Below are 18,439 nucleotides of genomic sequence, written 5' to 3' on the forward strand. Positions count from 1 at the left end.
GTCTTTCAGTGTTCTCCTTTTTACTGTATGTTCACAGATGGAAAATGTTACCCTCTTCTGTCGCTTATGACAGAACATGTGAAAACTAGACAGTTGTATCTGGAGGAAGCAGTTACTGCAATGCACACTGCAGAGAGCAGGGAGGTTTTTGTATTGGTCTGTATCACTGTGAGAGGGTAGCTGTTACTCTGCTGGCAGTAATAATCACCAGCATCATCAGCTTCTACGCTGCTGATTGTGAATGTGAAATCAGTGCCAGACCTACTGCCGCTGAACCGGGCCGGGACCCCAGACTGGAGGCTGCTGGCATAGTAGATAAGAAGCTTGGGAGCTTGTCCAGGTTTCTGTTGGTACCAGTGTAAGTTATTGCTAATGCTTGTACTGGCTTTGCAGTTGATAGAGACTCTCCCTCCCACTGGCACTGCCAGAGATTCCGGGGACTGAGTCATCACAATTTGCCCGGAGGAGTCTGGATGAAGAGAGATGGTGGGAAGGGAATGAACAATGATACAAGGCTGGATATGACACGTGTTCAGATGCTGAAACACCATTTAAATTTGCTAGTATGAATTTATACTAAATAACAGCACAAAGAATTTTAATTAAATATATATGAATGGCAACTTTTCTTGTATTCTGTCTCACGGATTATTACATTTTCAAATATTTTATATTTTAAGTTTCTTACCCTGAATCCAGAGAACCAGCAGCCAGAGAAGGGGCGTGTGTGAGATCATCTTGCCTGACTGTGATTTGAAAGATTTGTTCATAAACCTGTAGTGGAAAATGAAACACTTATATGTGCTCGGCAGCTCAGTCAGGAAACCTCCTCCCTATGCAAAATGCATGCAAATTTACTGCCCTTTAGTTTCAATATAGCATTACGAAATATTCATATTTGGTTTATTTCCTGCTACTCTTGTATATTACAATGATGTTGTGTATTTCCTAGTTTCAGATGGTGTATATACAGATGTCTTTGCAGATCTTACATATATTTGAGCAGATCTAACATGTCTCTCCTAAATATTCACTCTGGATGTGCCACCAGTGTCTGAGCATGAGTCTTCATTTCAGCCCTATTCATCTGAACACACTCTGGATGTCACTGATTTCATGTCCTGGGAAGGCGCTTTGTCCGTCTTAGACAAAGCAGTGATTTCCAAATGGCTGGTCTCCGCATCAGAGAATTCCCCAAAAATCACGCCCAAGATTTGTCTAGTCACCTGAGAACTCTAGCAATAAACATGCTAAAAAACCTTGGGCCTCATTTACAGATGTACTAGTGAACAGATGCTGTGAGTGCTTGGCACCACATAATAGCCATATAGGATCAAACCAATGGTCCGTCCAAACCAGTATCTTGTCTTCCAACCGTGGACGGTGCCAGATGCTTCAGTGGTCAGGAACAGAACAGAGCAATTATCAAGTGATCCCTGTCATCCAGTCCCAACATCTGGCAGTCAGAGGTTTAGGGACACCCAGAACATGGGGTTGCATCCCTGACCATCTGTCATAAACAGATAGCTAAGGGTTAATGTCTCTTTCACCTATGAAGGGTTAACAAACAGTGACCTGCAAACACCTGACCAGAGGACCAATCAGGAAACAAGACTTTTTCAAATCTGGGTGGAGGGAAGTTTTGGGTGTAAGTTCTTTGTTCTTTGTCTCGGTTCGGTGACTCTCTTGGCTCTGAGAGTGATCTCTTTATCGCCAAGCTTTCTAATCTTCTGTTTCCAAGTTGTAAGTACAAGGATAGTAAGACAATAGGTTTATAATGTTTTTTTCTATTTACATGTGTGTAGTTGCTGGAGTGTTTTAAATTGTATTCTTTTTGGATAAGGCTGTTTATTCATTTTTTTCTTTTAAGCAATTGACCCTGTATATTGTCACCTTGATACAGAGACCATTTTTATGTCTTTTTCTTTCTTTTTATATAAATCTTTCTTTTTAAGACCTGTTTGAGTTTTTTCACTGGTTAAGGCTAAGAAAGGAAGGGAGGGGGGAAATCTCTTTGTGTTAGATTTACTAAGCCTGACTTTGCATACTCTCTGGGTGAGGGGAGGGAGAGATTTGATCTCTCGGTACTTGTGTTTCAAGGACTTGAAGCAGGGAATCTCCTAGAGTACCCAGGGCGGGGAAATCTGGGAGGAGGTAAAGAGGGGGAAGGGAAGTGGGTTATTTCCCTTTGTGGTGAGACTCAGGGCATCTGAGTCTTGGGGCTCCCCAGGAAAGGTTTTGGGGAGACCAGAGTGAGCCAGACACTGGAATTCTCTGGCTGGTGGCAGCGATATCAGATCCAAGCTGGTAATTAAGTTTGGAGGTTTCATGCTAGCTTCTCATGTTCTGAACTCTAAGGTTCAGATCTGAGTAGGAGAGTTATGACACAGCATCTGGCAGTCAGAGGTTTAGGGACACCCAGAACATGGGGTTGCATCCCTGACCATCTTGTCTATTAGCCATTCATGGACCTATCTTCCATGACTAATTCTTTGTTGAACCCAGTTATAGTTTTGGCCTTTACTACATAAGTACTTCCTTATGATTGTTTTAAACCATGCCTATTAATTTCCTAGGGTGAGCCCTGTTCTTGTATTATGTGAAGGGGTAAATAGTACTTCTTTATTCACTTCCTGCACACCAGGCATGATTTTATAGACCTCTATCATATCCCCCCTCTGATAACCAGGCTCTATGTCAGATGAATGTACATTCCCGTATGGAGTGAATAGCGTCAATCAATTTGGACTTGGCAATTCCTCCTCTCCTATCTTTTCCTCCCTCACCTTTCCTGTAAAAATATCATCTCTATCAATTAATAATCTTTCCTCTTCTATCAAAGGTCATTGTGTACTTAGTAGTATCAATATTACATGGATGAGGAAGTCTGAGGCACGAAGGTTTAGTGACTGACCCAAGATCACCCAAGAGCAGAGCCAGCATTAGAACCCAGCTCTTTTGACTCTCCGTTCTTCCTTTAACCACATGATATGTGCCTCCACTGGCTTTCCATCTGTGGTCTCTTGGGAACTCTAGGGAGACTCTTAATTACTGACGTGAAATGGCTGACTCCGAGACAGCACATGAGCAGAGACCCACACAATGTGTTTGGTGGTTACTTGTGGTGCTGGCCATGGCCCAGGCATTGGAGTGCGACAGTGAGTAACCAGGTTCACAGAGTGTGCTGCGCCTGCGAGCCAGATGCTCGCTCCTTTGCTTTGCAATGTTTCCTCACCTTTATCAAAGCATCCGTTAAACAGAGCTCCTCAGTGTTGTATGATGAGTGGAACTGGAGACAGGGGTTTGAGGAAGCAAACAGAGGCAAGGCTACTAAGGGACAAACTCCAGAGCCTCTGCTTGTAACACTGGCCTCTCAGCAGGTTTAGCAAAGGTCTCTTTCCTACAGCTCTGCCTGGCTGGTGCATCACATACTGCCGACGAGCATTAATAGCAGGGGATCCTGCTTTGGGGTCAACCGCTTAGAGTTCACTTGACCTCACCAAATAACCCGGGGCGCCTCAGTGCTTCTCAGTCTCCTGCCTTTTCACTGAGGCAGAGATGTTGTGGCAATATGGCACAAACCTATCCTCTCATCCAGTGAAAGCGAGTCTATCATAGGTCCTGCCTTAGGCTCTTATGCACCCTGCCAGCTGTTATCCCATCCCATGGGATATTCTCTCCCCAAACTGCTTGTTTGGGCTAAGATTTCCCTATTCTGGGAATAGTGTTGGTTTATTTAGTGTGAGTGAGTATGTGGGTCTTCAGCTGTGCTGAGTGGGTTCAATGATAAGAATATCCTTGGAGAGCATGACTTGATGCAGGGGCTCGGATCTGACTCTCTGCTTTGAAGGGAAAATGACAGTGAAAAGGCAGGAGCTTGGGAAGCACTTAGAGGGCATCGGTTATTTGACGAAGTCAAGTGAACTCTGCAAGTTGTTGACCACAATGTCTCCGCTGACATCTGTATGTGAGATTAAAGCATAAATCCATGTTTCTGTGATAGTAGCTGACAGTGCAAGGATTTAAATTGTCAGAGCATTGGTATCAGCTAGGATTCCATTTAACATGAAATCATTGCAATTCTGTTGTTTATGTGGACAGAGCTTATGAAAACATATAAATGAGAATTGGCATCTATTTGACAAATCCTTCCTCATTTTTGTTCTGATATTCTATTGTTTATTGTCCATCTTTTTATGTATTTTTCTATGATTCTAATCTAATGCACTTACCCTTCATAAAGAGGATTAACACCCAGATGAGCAGTGTGTGTGACCTCATCTTGAGAGCTCTGGACTGACAGCTGCTGCTCAGTGCACCATGATCTGTGACATGGAGCTGTTATAACAACTCTGAGCTACAGGGAAATGCCACTCATGCATGGATACACAAAATAACCATAGCTATGCAAACATCCCCTCTGTGTGGCCGAGTAGCTGGATTTGGGTGCCTGAAAGCATTGATGTCTGTGGTACTACATTTACCAGGACGGCAGATTCTGATTTATTTGTCATGGATAGGGCCCTGCTCCTCAAACAGTCCTATCAAAATCATTGGGACTGTTCAAAGAGTAGCTCACTACTCAACGTGAGTCAGGCTGTCAGAATCTGGTCCTAACTGAGGACTGTGTTCAGGCTCTTTAGTGGTGATGCAGAGACATTTCTCACTGAATGTAAAAGGAAACATGCTTGAAAAGATTCTTTAAGGAAAGTGACATTTTCATTTGTTCAAACTGACTTTTTAACTGTGTCTCATTTTCTCCTCCCTGAGCCATTTGCATGGAGCCCTCTGTACTCTGTGGTAAGGTCGTCCTGAATTCTGAGGCAGATCCCTGGATTCTGTGGTACTCTAGTAGACATGCTGTTGCTGGTGGCTGGTGAAATAAGAGCCGTTTGGTGTATTAAAAATAAAAATGAATAATGCGGTCAGGACAGTAGCCCCTGGAATACTTTCCTGGGGGTAGGAACTTGGCTATAAAGTTCTATATAAATAACAGGATAATGGGCCAAATCATGAGTCAGTTTTGGAGAATGGGAGTTTACCTGAATGAGGACTGAGTAAAAACTAGAATAATGTAAACTGTGAGTCACGTCTAAAAGCAGCACATTGGGTTGGCTGTAATCTGTGGGGTCACTTCATCGGTTGCATATGAGATTCTAGGCGGGTGCTAGGTGTTCATGGAAATGTTAGCAAAGCCTGAATGTTTAATAGATTTTAGCATGAAAATTGAAAGTGCCTTATTCCTCAATGGCTGATCGTCAGTTGTCATTCACTAATCTCCTGTTCGAAGGATACCGCCATCTACACAGCAAGCAGAGAAAATACCCCATGATTCACACGACCACTCACCATGAAAAGAGTAGTGCAGGGGAACAGTTTTGTATGATCCATAGGCTAAAACTTGTCTGCAGAAATCATTTGGAAGGCTCAAGAACAATGAATAACTCAGAAAAGCCAGCACAGGAACAAATGAACAAGCTCTGGGTAAAATTCACTCTGAGCTGGAGCTGGAGTCCAGCCTAAGGCCTATGAACCATTAATGCTTCACTTAAGCCAGGGGTCGGCAACCTTTCAGAAATGGGGTGCCGAGTCTTTATTTATTCACTCTAATTTAAGGTTTTGCATGCCGGTGATACATTTTAACGTTTTTAGAAGGTCTCTTTCTATAAGTCTATAATATATAACGAAACTATTGTTGTATGTAAAGTAAATAATGTTTTTAAAGTGGTTAAGAAGATTCATTTAAAATTAAATTAAAATGCAGAGCCTCCTGGACCGGTGGCCAGGACCCAGGCACTGAGAGTGCCACTGAAAATCAGCTTGCGTGCCATAGGTTGCCTACCCCTGACTTATGCCCTGAAAATGCTGCTTATGCTGCCTTATGCCTGGGAGAATTTTACCCTAAATTTGCAATAAATAATATTCCCCATGACTAACGTGACTAGCTCTCGTAAATGCCAGGGAAGGAAGGATCTGAGGAGCTGGCCCAGCTTTAGGAAGTGTATGAGAATTTCTTACAAGGAGATCAGCTATAATATTCAGCAGTGAGCTGTAATACTTTGATCTCATTTGGTTGTTGGTTTAGTGTGTGGGTGCTCGGTGGGTGTCAGACTGGAGGATCTGGTGGTCCTTTCTGGACTTAGACTCTGACTATGACAGCTGTATCTACACACACAGCAGACTACGCTGCGGTAGGACTTTACTTTTCTGTTGTTCCCGTTGAGCAGTGACACTGTTCAGAGAGCTTGTCCTGCTTTCTTGCCGTTTTCAGTTGCGGAATCAGTCAGTGACCTTCCTGTTTTGATTTGCCATGAAGGTGGCAATGGCTGGAAACCTGGCTGCGACACATACAGTGGTGAGCAAAAAGCGCTGCATGGAGAACAAGCAAGTTATTGTATCGGTCTGTATCAGTGGCCAGTCTCGATGACATTAAATGATCTCCAGCACTGACTGCTTCAACAGTGTTTACTGTGAGTGGGAAATTACTCCCAGACTCAGTGCCACTGAACTGGGGGAGGCCAGGGGCACTGGCACAATTTGTATAGTGGGGGTAGTGAGAGCTATTGAACCAAACTGTAAGCCCTGTAGAGGATAGAACCACTCCAAGCCAGGGGTTGTGGCAGCATCCCAGGTCCCCCAATTCCAGCAGCTGCGGGGGAAGCTGCAGCTTGGGGACATGCCTGAAGGGTCTAATACCCATTGACATCAATGGCAATGCTCCGTTAATGTCTCTAGGTTTTGGATCAGGCTCAAAGAAGCAGATTTCCAAAAAAGTTGAGCTCCCATTTAGGCACCTAAATATGGGCCACCCAGCCACTCCTATTGAGACAGGTGTGGCCAGGTTTCCAACAGACGTCAACATCCAATCTGCTGAGCTCTGTGGAATATTTATTTTGTGCCTAAATGGGAGATGATTTCTTTGGAAAAAACTGGCTCGTGTTTCTTAATTCCTGTCATTGTTTCTATAGCTGTCGTGCCTCCTTGGGGCTCCAGCCAGGGATCAAGGTGCTGCACAAACAGTGCTTTTCCCACTCCTCGCCCATGCAGTTTCTTCTTTTTAAAATATCAGAGGGGTAGCCGTGTTAGTCTGGATCTGTAAAAAGCTTTCGTGGGTGAAAGCTCATGCTCCAAAACGTCTGTTAGTCTATAAGGTGCCACAGGATTCTTTGCTTCTTTTTAAAGGATCACTCTTTCTCTATGAATAGTCTTTGCTTAAAAAAAACCGTGTGGAGTTAGGTTATCTCTTCACCCTCCGTGTCCAGACTAGAAATGGCAGTGGGAGTAGTGGCAGAGGGTTGTGTTATTAACTTCCTCTTTCTTGTTTGTTATGAAATCTGTGAAGCTGGTGTTGCACATGCAGCTGTGACAGATGCTCAGCACTGTGCCCTCGCTCAGGGAGGTTTTTGTATTGGTCTGTATCACTGTGAGAGGGATGTAGCCTTGTTGACAGTAATAATCTCCAGCATCTTCGGCTTCAAACTTACTAATGGTGAAAGTGAAATCAGTCCCTGACCCACTGCCACTGAACCGGTCTGGGATCCCAGAGGGACGGGTGGTAGCGGAGTGGATAAGGAGCTTAGGAGCTTGTCCTGATTTCTGTTGATACCAAGCTAGGTAGCTGCTAACGCTTTCACTGGCTCTGCATTTAATAGTGACTGTGTCTCCTGGAGAGACCGATAGAGATTCTGGAGTCTGTGTCAGCAATTTCTGCCCAGCAGAGTCTAGATGTAAAAAGAAAATAGAGGATCTTTTGATATATTAATCAGAGTTATAGCTTTATATTGAATACATTTTTAACTTTATAGGTTATTAAATAGAAACAAACAAAATAACATATTTGTTACAACAAATAGAATATATTTTCATCGTCGCTGCTGCTGCTGCTGCTGTTCATTAAAACTGGATCTACTGTGTTTTCTTACCCTGAATCCAAAAAACTAGCATCCAGAGAAGCAGAGTGTGGGAGGTCATTGTGACAGTTCTCAGTCGCCAGTGCTAACTAGGGCACTGTGCAGTGCAAACAGCTCCATTTATAGGAGTCAGCAGGGCAGGAAGGGAGTGTCGCTCACGTGTGAATTTGCAAAAGGAACGAGTCATGTAAATACACCTCACCTGAATGGCAGAAGCAGGATTCTGAACTGTCTTGTTGGTCATGTCTGGTTTATGAGAATGCAGTAGCAAGATGGTCAAGATGACATCTTATGTGCTGCAACTCGATATATACGTAGCCAAACCATCCATCCATATTCTAGAAGGTTTTTAGCAGCCTGGCCTGTCATCATTTTATCTGCTAGTTTTTCTCCTTCCCCATGTAAATATAATTGAATAACCCAGTATCTCCTTATGTAGGAAACTAAAGACCATCTGCTAAGGTGTTACCCTTTGGAAGTTATGGCTCTGCTTTGTAACAGAGATTCAGAATACAGCAAACTATATAACATGATCTGCAGCACTGCAAGGAGAGCAGAGAAAATACCCCATAAGTCATGTGACCAATCACCATAAAGAGCAATTAGTGCAGGGGAAAAGCTTATATATAGGCTAAAACTAGTCTGCAGAAATCTTTTGAAAAAGAATGACTAACTCAAAAAAACCAACACAGGAACTAACAGAAGAGCTCTTGGTGAAATTCACCCTCAGCAGGGGCCAGCCTAAGGCCTATGAACCACTGAAGCTTCACTTAAAGCCTGAAAATGCTGCTTATGCTGCCTTGTGCCTGGGAGAATTATACCCCAAATTTGCAATAAACAATATTCCCCATGAATAATGTAACTAGCTCTCATAAATGCTGGGGAAGGAAGAATCTGAGAAGTTGGCCCAGCATTAGGAAGTGTATGAGAATTTCTTACAAACAGCTCAGCTGTAATACTCAGCTGCGGGCTGTACTAGATTCATAGATTCATAGACTCTAGGACTGGAAGAGACCTCGAGAGGTCATCGAGTCCAGTCCCTGCCCTCATGGCAGGACCAAATACTGTCTAGACCATCCCTGATAGACATTTATCTAACCTACTCTTAAAAATACTTTGATCTCATTTGGTTGTTGGTTTAGTGGGTGGGTGCTGGGTGGGGTTGGTGGCTTGTCATAATCAGAAGGTCAGTTTGGAAGATCTGGTGGTCCCTTCTGGCCTTAAATGCCGATTTCGACAGCTGTATCTACACTCATAGCAGGTGAGGCTGCTGTAGGATTTTACTTTGCTCTTGTTCCCATTAAGCTGTGTCATTGTTCAGAGAGCATGTCCTGCTCTCTCACAGTTTTCAACTGTGGAATCAGTCAGTGACCCAAGAGCCTTCCTGATTTGATTTGCCATGAAGGTGGCAATGTCTGAACACCTGACTGTGACACCTGCAGTGGAGGAGCTCAATGTGGTCCATGGAGAACAGGGAGGTTTTTGTGTTGATCTGTATCACTGTGACAGTGGTCAGTCCCAGCCTTGCTGACAGTAATGATCTCCAGCGCTGATTGCTTCAAGAGCGCTTACTGTGAGTGGGAAATTAGTTCCAGACCTACTGCCACTGAACTAGGGAGGCTGCAGTTTGGAGACATGCCTGTACTGTCTGATCCAACACCCACTGAAGTCAGTGGCAATCCTTCGTTAATGTCTCTAGGCCTTGGATTGAGCTTGAAGAAGCAGATTTTCAAAAAAGCACAGTTCTCATTTAGGAACCTAATAAAAGTGCCTGGGTGGTCCATATTTGAGAAATGTGCTGCCAGGTTTCCAACAGACCTCAACCGCTAACATTCTGAGCAATGCTGAACACTGATTTTGTGCCTAAATGAGGGATGATTTCTTTGGAAAATCTGCTCCTATTCCTTAATTACTATCATTATTTGTATTGCTGTCGTGCCTAAGGGCTCCTGTCCTGGATCAAGGTACTGCACAAACATTGCTTTTCCCATTCCTCCCTCATGCAATTTCTTCTTTTAAAAGGATCACTCTGCCTCTATCAATAGTCTTTGCTTAAAAAAGCCATGTGGAGTTAGGTTTTCTCTTCACCCTTTGTGTCCAGACTAGAAATGACAGTGGGAGTAGTGGCAGAGTTGTGTAATTAACTTCTGTTTTGGTCTGTGTCGCTGAGAGAGGGGTGTAGCCTTGTTGGAAGTAATAATCTCCAGCATCTTCAGCTTCAACCTTACTGATTGTGAGAATGAAATCAGTCCCAGATCCACTGCCACTGAACTGGGCTGGGACCCCAGATTACTGGGCAGTAGCATAGTAGATAAGGAGCTTAGGAGCTTTTCCTGATTTCTGTTGGTACCAGGCTAACCAGCTGCCAACACTTTCACTGGCTCTGCATTTGATAGTGACTGTGTCTCCTGGAGAGACTGATAGAGATTCTGGAGTCTGCATCAGCACTTTCTGTCCAGTGGAATCTAGATGTACAAAGAAAATGCAGTCTTATACTGAATACATTTTTAATTTTAGGTTATTGAATAGCAATACATAAAATGATATCATATGTGTCAGAACACATACATTGTATTTGCATTGTCTCTGCTGCTGTCACTCATTAAAGCTGGGCCTATTGTTTTTTCTTACCCTGAATCCAAAAAATGAGTATGCAGAGAAGCTAAGCGTGGGAGATCATTGCGACAGTTCTCAGCTGGCAGTGCTAAGCAGGTCGCTGTGCAGCGCAAACAGCTCCATATATAGGAACTCAGCAGGAAGGAAGGGAGTGTCGCTCATGTGTGAATTTGGAAAAGGAAGGAGCCATGTAACTTCACTTCGTGTGAGTGGCTGGGGCAGGATTCTGAACTGTCTTGTTGTTCATCTCTAGTTTATAAGAATGGAGTAGCAAGATGGTTGAGGGGACATCATATGTGCTGCAACTAGATATAAGTAGCCAGACTAACCACTCATATTCTAGAAGGTTTTAGGTGCCTGGCCTTGTCATAAACAGATAGCTAAGGGTTAATGTCTCTTTCACCTATAAAGGGTTAACAAACAGTGACCTGCAAACACCTGACCAGAGGACCAATCAGGAGACAAGATACTTTCAAATCTCGTGGACGGAAGCCTTTGTTTGTGGGTTTGGGGTTTGGCTTTGTTCTCTCTGGGTCCTGGATGGGGCTAGAGGTGCAACCAGGTTTCTGCCAATCTCCCTGCTACAGTCTCTTACCTATTCAGAATTGTGAGTAAGAAAAGGTGGTCATAGTCTTTTAATTTGTTTTTTTTCATTTACATATGTGTACTTGCTGGAAGTAGCTTAAATTGTGTTTCTGCTGGAGAAAGTTTCTTTCTATTGTTTATAGTTGAAAGACCCTGTAACTTTTTGCCATCTAAAGTGCAGAGATAAACCTTTTACTTTTTTCTTTCTTTTTTTATTAAAAGTTTTGCTTTTTAAGACCTGTTTGATTTTTTTTCTCCCAGTTAAGCTTCAAGGGAATTGTGTCTGTACTCACCAGGAAATTGGTGAGGAGAAGGAAAGGATAAATTTTCTCTTTGTGTTATATTCACGCAGCTTGTATTGCCTCTGGGTGAGGGGGAAGGTAACACTCCTCTCGGTGTGGTGATTCAAGAAGTTGAATCAGGCGATCTCCTAGTGTTCCCAGGGCGGGAAGGAGCTGGGAGGAAGAAGGGAGGGGGAAGGGAATGGCTTATTTCTCCTTGTTTTAAGAACCCAAGGGATCTGGGTTCTTGGGGTCCCCAGGGAAGGTTTTGGGGGGACCAGAGGGTATCAGGCCCTGGAAAATTCCTGATTGGTGGCAGCATATCAGATCTAAGCTGGTAATTAAGCTTAGGGAAATTCATGCTAGTACCCATATTTTGGACGCTAAGGTCCAGAATTGGGAATTATACTACTACCGGCCTGTCATCATTTTATCTTCTAGTTTTCTCCTTCCCCATGTAAATATACAGTAACTCTTCACTTAAAGTCATCCTGGTTAACGTTATTTCGTTGTTATGTTGCTGATCAATTGGGGAACATGCTCATTTAAAGTTGTGCAATACTCCACTCGTACATTGTTTGGCTGCCTGCTTTCTCCATAGCTGGCAGCCTCTCTACCCCCCTACCCTCCAGCACCTCCTGCCCGCCAGCTGACCTTGGAGATCAGCGTCTTCTCGCTCCTCCTGCCTGCGGCAATCAGCTGGCTTGTGGTGTTTAGGAGGCAGAAGGGAGGGGGGAGGAGCGAGGACTTGGTGCGCAGGCTCCCCCTCCCTCCTGAACACTGCAAATCAGCTGATTTCTCTGGGCAGAAGGCCGGGAGGGGGAGGGAGAAGGAGCCTGCGTGCCATGTCCTCGCCAAGCCAGCTGATTGCCCCAGGCAGGAGGAAGGGGGGAAGAGCGAGGACTAGGCATGCCTTCCTCCTCCCTCCCCTGCCTCCTGCAATCAGCTGGCTTGCAGTGCTCAGAAGGGGGGGTGGGAGTGAGGACGCAGCGTGCAAAGTAAAGGGGGAGGAGATTGGGGGGGAGAAGAGGTGGGTCAAGGGTGGGGGTTTGGGGAAAGGGGTGGAGTGAATGGGCAAAGAGTTGAGCCTCCTGACCCCGGCAAAATCAATGCCTGTGCTTGCAAGAACAGCAAGAGAAGCAGTCGGACAATCCATCTTCTTCCACTCTCTAACTCCACCACCTCAACCAAGCTTCATATTCAGCAGTGAGGATCGTAGTATTAAATTGTTTCTTTAAAATTATTTAAAACTTATACCTGTATTAAACTGCTTGTTTGAAATGTATATAATGCCTTTTGTCTGGCCAAAAAAAAAAATATTCCCTGGAACCTACCCCCCTCATTTACATGAATTCTTATGGGGAAATTGGATTCACTTAACATCGTTTCTCTTAAAGTCACATTTTTCAGGAACATAACTACAATGTTAAGTGAGGAGTTCCTGTGATGGAATAGCCCGGTATTCCGTTCGGCAGGAGATTAACTAAAAGCATCTGCTACATTCTCTTGGAAAGTTATGGCTCTGCTTTCTCACGGAGAGCCAGAATACAGCAGACTAAATAAGATCTACAGCACGACAAAGGATCCCCGGTAACAATGACACTGCTCCATGTGACAGCTGAGCTCACACTGTGTTACTGGCCGCCGTACTGAGCCCCTGGTACTGAGGTGTGTTTCAGAACCTCACCTCCTACCCTGTGTCCGTTGTTCAAAGGGATTTGGGCAGGAACCAGAGAGGGGGAGAGATTTTGAGTAACCGAGAGTCCACAGAGAATGTTCCTGGTGTGTCTTTTGGGCTGGAGAGATGCTAGAAAAGCTGCTCAGCAGAAGCTGTTTATGGCATTTTAAGCAGTTTTTATGTTGGATTTTAATCTTCACCACTTAATTACATGGCTGAGCCTGACCATTGCAGCTCTGTACTGCTCCAAAGAGTTGGTTAATGGTGCAATAGAGGATATTTGTGCATATGCAATCATGCCTGGTGCACATCATAGGGTGTGTATAAATAGAAATATATATGAAAATCATCCAGGTGGCTTTTATTTTAAAGTGTAGCTTTTATTGTAAGTTCAATAATAGAAACCTACCCCTATAATTTTATTTCTGATTTATTCTCTAGCTATAAGAAAACAACTTTTTTCTTGGCTAAATATTTTCTGCTCTCCTCTTTATGCTGTTTGCTCCCTTAGCAACATGGCCTTTCCTTACTGCCCATTCTGAATGGTCAGATGCTGTCATTATGGTGCTTACTAGGACAGTGGCTATGCCAGGGTGTGAGTGGCAGAAGAGGAAGCTCACAAGAGGCCCAGGTGAGCCAACTAATCAACCTCTTTGTAGTTTCTGGTTTATTTGCAGGGTTTGTATTTAACTGTAACCCCCAAACAAGCCAACAATCTGCTCCCATTCTTTCCTGCAGCTTTGTAGCCTGGGAACTGCAGCCCAGCAATATGAACCCAAGCAAAATAGCATCTGGAGATTTCTCTGTTGCCATCATTCCCTGCTTTGACTGATCAGAAAACCTGTTTGTACTTCACATGAGAATAACTGCTGTTTTAAGGGCTTGATGCAGATAGACTGGCTACACCTCAATTAGCTTTCTTCAGGGAGGTCCTCCCAGCTGGGGTGCTGAAAGCCTGGTGGGGATTTATTTCCTCAACCCCTAAAAGTACCCCAAATCAAACCATGCTGTGGCTGACTCAGCAAAGCCCCATCCTGTGGGAATGGTGGGAATGGGTTCCTGCAGATCTGAATGAACACCTGTAGGGGGCACCAAGTCACTTGGATTCGATCTTGATCTCAGCTGTTTCTGTACTCTGGTCTGCAAGGATCAGCCCAGCTAGATATTTGGGGCCAAATCCATCCTTGGTGTAACTACAGTGAAGTGAGCAATTATTTGAGGGATGAATTTGATCTGTATTGTTCCAGAGGTTTCCTGGTGTGTGTTTGTGTGACTTCCTTTTGTTGGCTCAAAGCAGTTGATAGATTCCTCCTTGGGTGTTTAGATAATGAGGAGATGGCTGCTGGTGAGGGTACAAGAGAGATGAAGGTAGTTACAGCTCCAGCTCTGTTAGGAATCCCATAAGTGAGAATTTTCAGAGGGGTGAGACAGGGAGCAGCAGAGCCAGTGGGTGCTCAGAGTTGGCTGAGCTGGTTTCTGCAGGGTTTTCAGTGGGGTAGAGCTGAGGGTGGGCTGAATGGTGGCTTTGGAAATACATGGTAACCCCACCCAGTGCAGGCTGATGGGGTCTAACACACGGTGGCTGGTGTGGGTTGTAAGAGGATTCACCGCATCCTTCAGACAACATAGGAGAGTTCCGCATAGTCTCAAGCCTTCCACTAGTACACAATCATCCAGATGGACAGCACACAATTAAGTGGGAAGGTTTTAAACCCTGGTTAGTTTCTTACCACAATTCAATTGTTACTCTGAAAAAAAAAATAAAAACCAAGTTCTTGCCCAGAGTTTGACACTCAGTTTTTGTTTGAAAAATTGATTGATGGTGTGGAATGGACTCGCCACTGAGCACACCCCTTCCCTGATTGATAACCCTCAGCCATCCAGGAGGCTGTAACAGAAGCTCATTTTAAATCTCAGCCTTTGGGAATTATAGATATCATATTGCTCATGGAAAGAGCTGAGAAGGGGCATCCTCTTTCACATGTGACTGACAGGAAACTTTGCAAGCTTTGTTCACACAGCTGGAACAAAGGCAACCGCAATTCACACTGGACAGTAGGAAGGTTTTTGTATTGGTCTGTATCACTGTGAGAGGGGTGCTGTAGCCACTCTGCAGACAGTAATAATCTCCAGCATCATCGGCTTCAACTGTACTAATGGTGAGAGTGAAATCAGTGCCAGACCCACTGCCACTGAATCGAGCTGGAATCCCAGATGGGCGGCTGCTAGCACTATAGATAAGAAGCTTTGGAGTTTGACCAGATTTCTGTTGGTACCAGTGTGCGTAGGTACCAATGCTTGAACTGGCTTGGCATTTGATAGTTACTGTTTCCCCCACAGACACGGATAGAGATTCTGGAGTCTGAGTCATCACAATCTGCCCATTTGAACCTAAATGGAAAATTGGTGGTGGTAAGAAGAGCAGCAAGGGATAATTGGCCAATGACATAACATCTGAGTCAAAGCTTCACACTGAAGCACGTCTTACATTGGAATGTAAAAGATGTTGTTTAATCAAAAATCAGGCCAGCAAGTAAGAATTCATTTAAGAAAAATCCAGCATTTCCTGCATTTTAATACATTGGTTAATAGCCCTGCAGACCCTTGTACTGCTTCTTACCATAAACCCAGAGAACCAGCAGCCAGAGAAAGTGACTCTGTGAGATCATCTTGGCAGGCGGTGGCTGGAAATGCTTGTCACTGAGCCTTGTAGGGGAAAGCGAAAAGTTTATAAGTTCTCAGCAGCTGACAGGGGAAATGTCACACAAGTGAATATGCAAAATGTATGGAAATGTTCTGAGCTTTACTTCCAGGCAGAGATTTACAGTGATCGCAGGTGGGTTCTATGTTTCATGCTGTGTGTGCTCAGTCTCTTTAGAGATGGGCATGAGCCAGAACACTGGTCTGATACCCTCTACTGCTTAGAGGATCCAGATCCTGTTCTGAACTTCTCCACTTGGGCCCCACTCTCATTATAATTAGTTGTAATATCTTTGTAATTCAGATACTCCTATCCCTGGATTGGGGCTTCAGTGACGTCAAAGTGTAACAGGGATGAGTTGCAGGGACTAAAGTTGTTTTGGAAACCAGCTAAGGTCACATTTGACCCTTGCTCAGTTTTAAGCAGATGCTTCCACAGCTTCTCTCCCTGGGTCATCAAGGGAGCAGTGGATTTGAACACATGGAATGACCACTGGGAAGGTAGAATGATTTTATTTTCACCTGCCATCATTAGAGCCCTGAAAACATTCAACTCCCCCCCACACCCTTTTTCTTCCACAAAACATGACAATGAATCTCTCGGTGTTCCCATTGGTGTATTTTTCTGCAAAGCCTGGCACGGAAGGAAATGTGTTTTGCTGCACTTAGTTTAAATGTGTGATTTGCCATGTGTGATCTCATCATCATGGTGACTAATGTTCAGTTATTAATTTTAGAACTATATGACAGAGAGGGACATCTTCTGGTATTCTTCATCTGTCAATAGCCATGAAAAGTCACCTGGATGCTTTGATTAGTTTCATTTAATTCTAATTATTTTTGAGAAGCTTTCCATACAGAATGATCCAAAGGGCTCATTGAAATTAATGGAGAGTTTAAAGTTCTACTCTGACTGTGTTTAGACAGAACAAAGTCATGTAGGTTGAAGAAAGAATTGGAAGCAGACAGTTGGTGTGTTTTGTGATATAACCGAAGTCTGTTCTGTCTCTGACACCTGGGGCCTCCAGGGCGGAGACAAAAGAGAGGGAGACTCAGAGGGATACTTAACCCCCTGCAGGGATGGAGAAGAAAAAAAATGGAGAGCAGGGAATATTCTACCTATAACCACTTGTGTGCTCTTGAGAGACGATACAAATAATGTTAATATTCCTCCACCTGCAGCCATACAAGTTTACATACATCTGCTGCCATAGATAGACCAGAGATGGGTCTGTTAAATACTTGGATGGGAGACTGCTGAGTTGCTACAGGAAGGGAAGTTGATGTTTTACTAGGAGACCCTCCTCCCTCTGAGTGTGTAGTGAACCCATGATGTCCGGTAGCATTAGGAGAGCTGCACTGCAGAGAGCAGTCATTTGGATGAGACCACAGACTAGACCCCGTTTAGGGTCTACAGCTACCTCATGGTAAGTTTTGCAATAATAGGGATGAATATTACACATGTATTGTGGAAGAATAGACCTATCAAATACTCCCTGTAGTTCTAATGGGATACAATAATCTTGAGATCCAGTTGTAGAGTATTGCTTCTGCCACCCCGCTGGAGCTGAGCTTCAGCAGAGTGTGATCTGATCGCTGTATTTGTTTCTTTGATGGTTTGGGGATGTTTGGTGCTGTATAAAATGTCAGGTGTATTTTGAGTTACTGCCTCTTTTTCATTTGCATTAAATATTAAAATTCACCATGTTGTGACAAACAAGCACCGTGCGTGCTCTGTGCACAGGGAGGTTTTTGTAATGGTCTGTATCACCGTGACAGGGAAGCTGTTGCGTTGCTGACAGTAATAATCTCCAGCATCTAGCACATCAATGCTGCTGACTGTGAGAGTGAAATCAGCCCCAGACCCACTGCCGCTGAACCAGGCTGGGATTCCAGAGTAACGGTTGGTAGAATCGTAGATAAGGAACTCAGGTGCTTGTCCTGGTTTCTGTCGGTGCCAGTCTAAGTTGTTGCTAATGCTGGTAGTGGCTTTGCATTTGATGATGACTCGCTCTCCAGGAGACACTGACAGGGATTCTAGAGTCTGTGTCAAAACAGTTTGGCCATAGGACTCTGGATATGGAAAGCAAATTCATGGAATCATGACATGTTATTAAAAGTAATTAAAGCTTGGTATTTAAATGCATTTTTCATTTAAGAATTTAGATTTCAAAATAAGTACTGCAATATTATTTTAAGCTTCGCTAGTATTTTATTGCCAATGAAGTCTGTTCCTTGTTGATAAAATGCTCACCCTGAATCCAAAGCACTAGTATCCAGAGAAGCTGGGCCTGGGAGAACATCTTGATAGGTCTCCGTGCGGAATGCTGAACAGCTCACCAAGCAGTGCAAACAGGACCGTTTATGAATGCTCAGCAGCCCAGCCAGGGAACATCCTTCCTGAGTGAATATGCAAATGACCCCTTCATATAAATGTGCTGCATTTTAGATCCAAGGGCATTTCCTGTTACTCTTGTGTGGTGTTGGTCTCTGTAACCTAGTGATAGTGACTTATGAGATAAACTTGCAACAGTGATGGTTTTATGAATGGAATAACAGAAGGTGCTCTATGGAGAGGGAACCAGGAATGTTGTATGTGACCTTGTATGTAAACCGTTTATACTTCCCAGCCATTTTAGAGCAGTTTTCAGATCTATTTACCTCCCTTT

General features: G+C 44.0%; 1 protein-coding gene across 1 annotated transcript in view; it reads right to left on the minus strand.

Moving 5' to 3' along the window:
* Positions 1-18,439, minus strand: part of LOC127047415 (uncharacterized) — a 64,145-nt gene that overhangs the window by 33,715 nt on the left and 11,991 nt on the right. Inside the window, exon 6 of the mRNA XM_050945523.1 lies at positions 52-261. Within this exon, the coding sequence (XP_050801480.1) occupies positions 52-261 (210 nt within the window). The remainder of the gene's footprint in view (positions 1-51; positions 262-18,439) is intronic.

The sequence above is a fragment of the Gopherus flavomarginatus genome, chromosome 3 (genome assembly GCF_025201925.1).
Source record: "Gopherus flavomarginatus isolate rGopFla2 chromosome 3, rGopFla2.mat.asm, whole genome shotgun sequence".
Taxonomy (NCBI): Eukaryota; Metazoa; Chordata; order Testudines; family Testudinidae; genus Gopherus; species Gopherus flavomarginatus.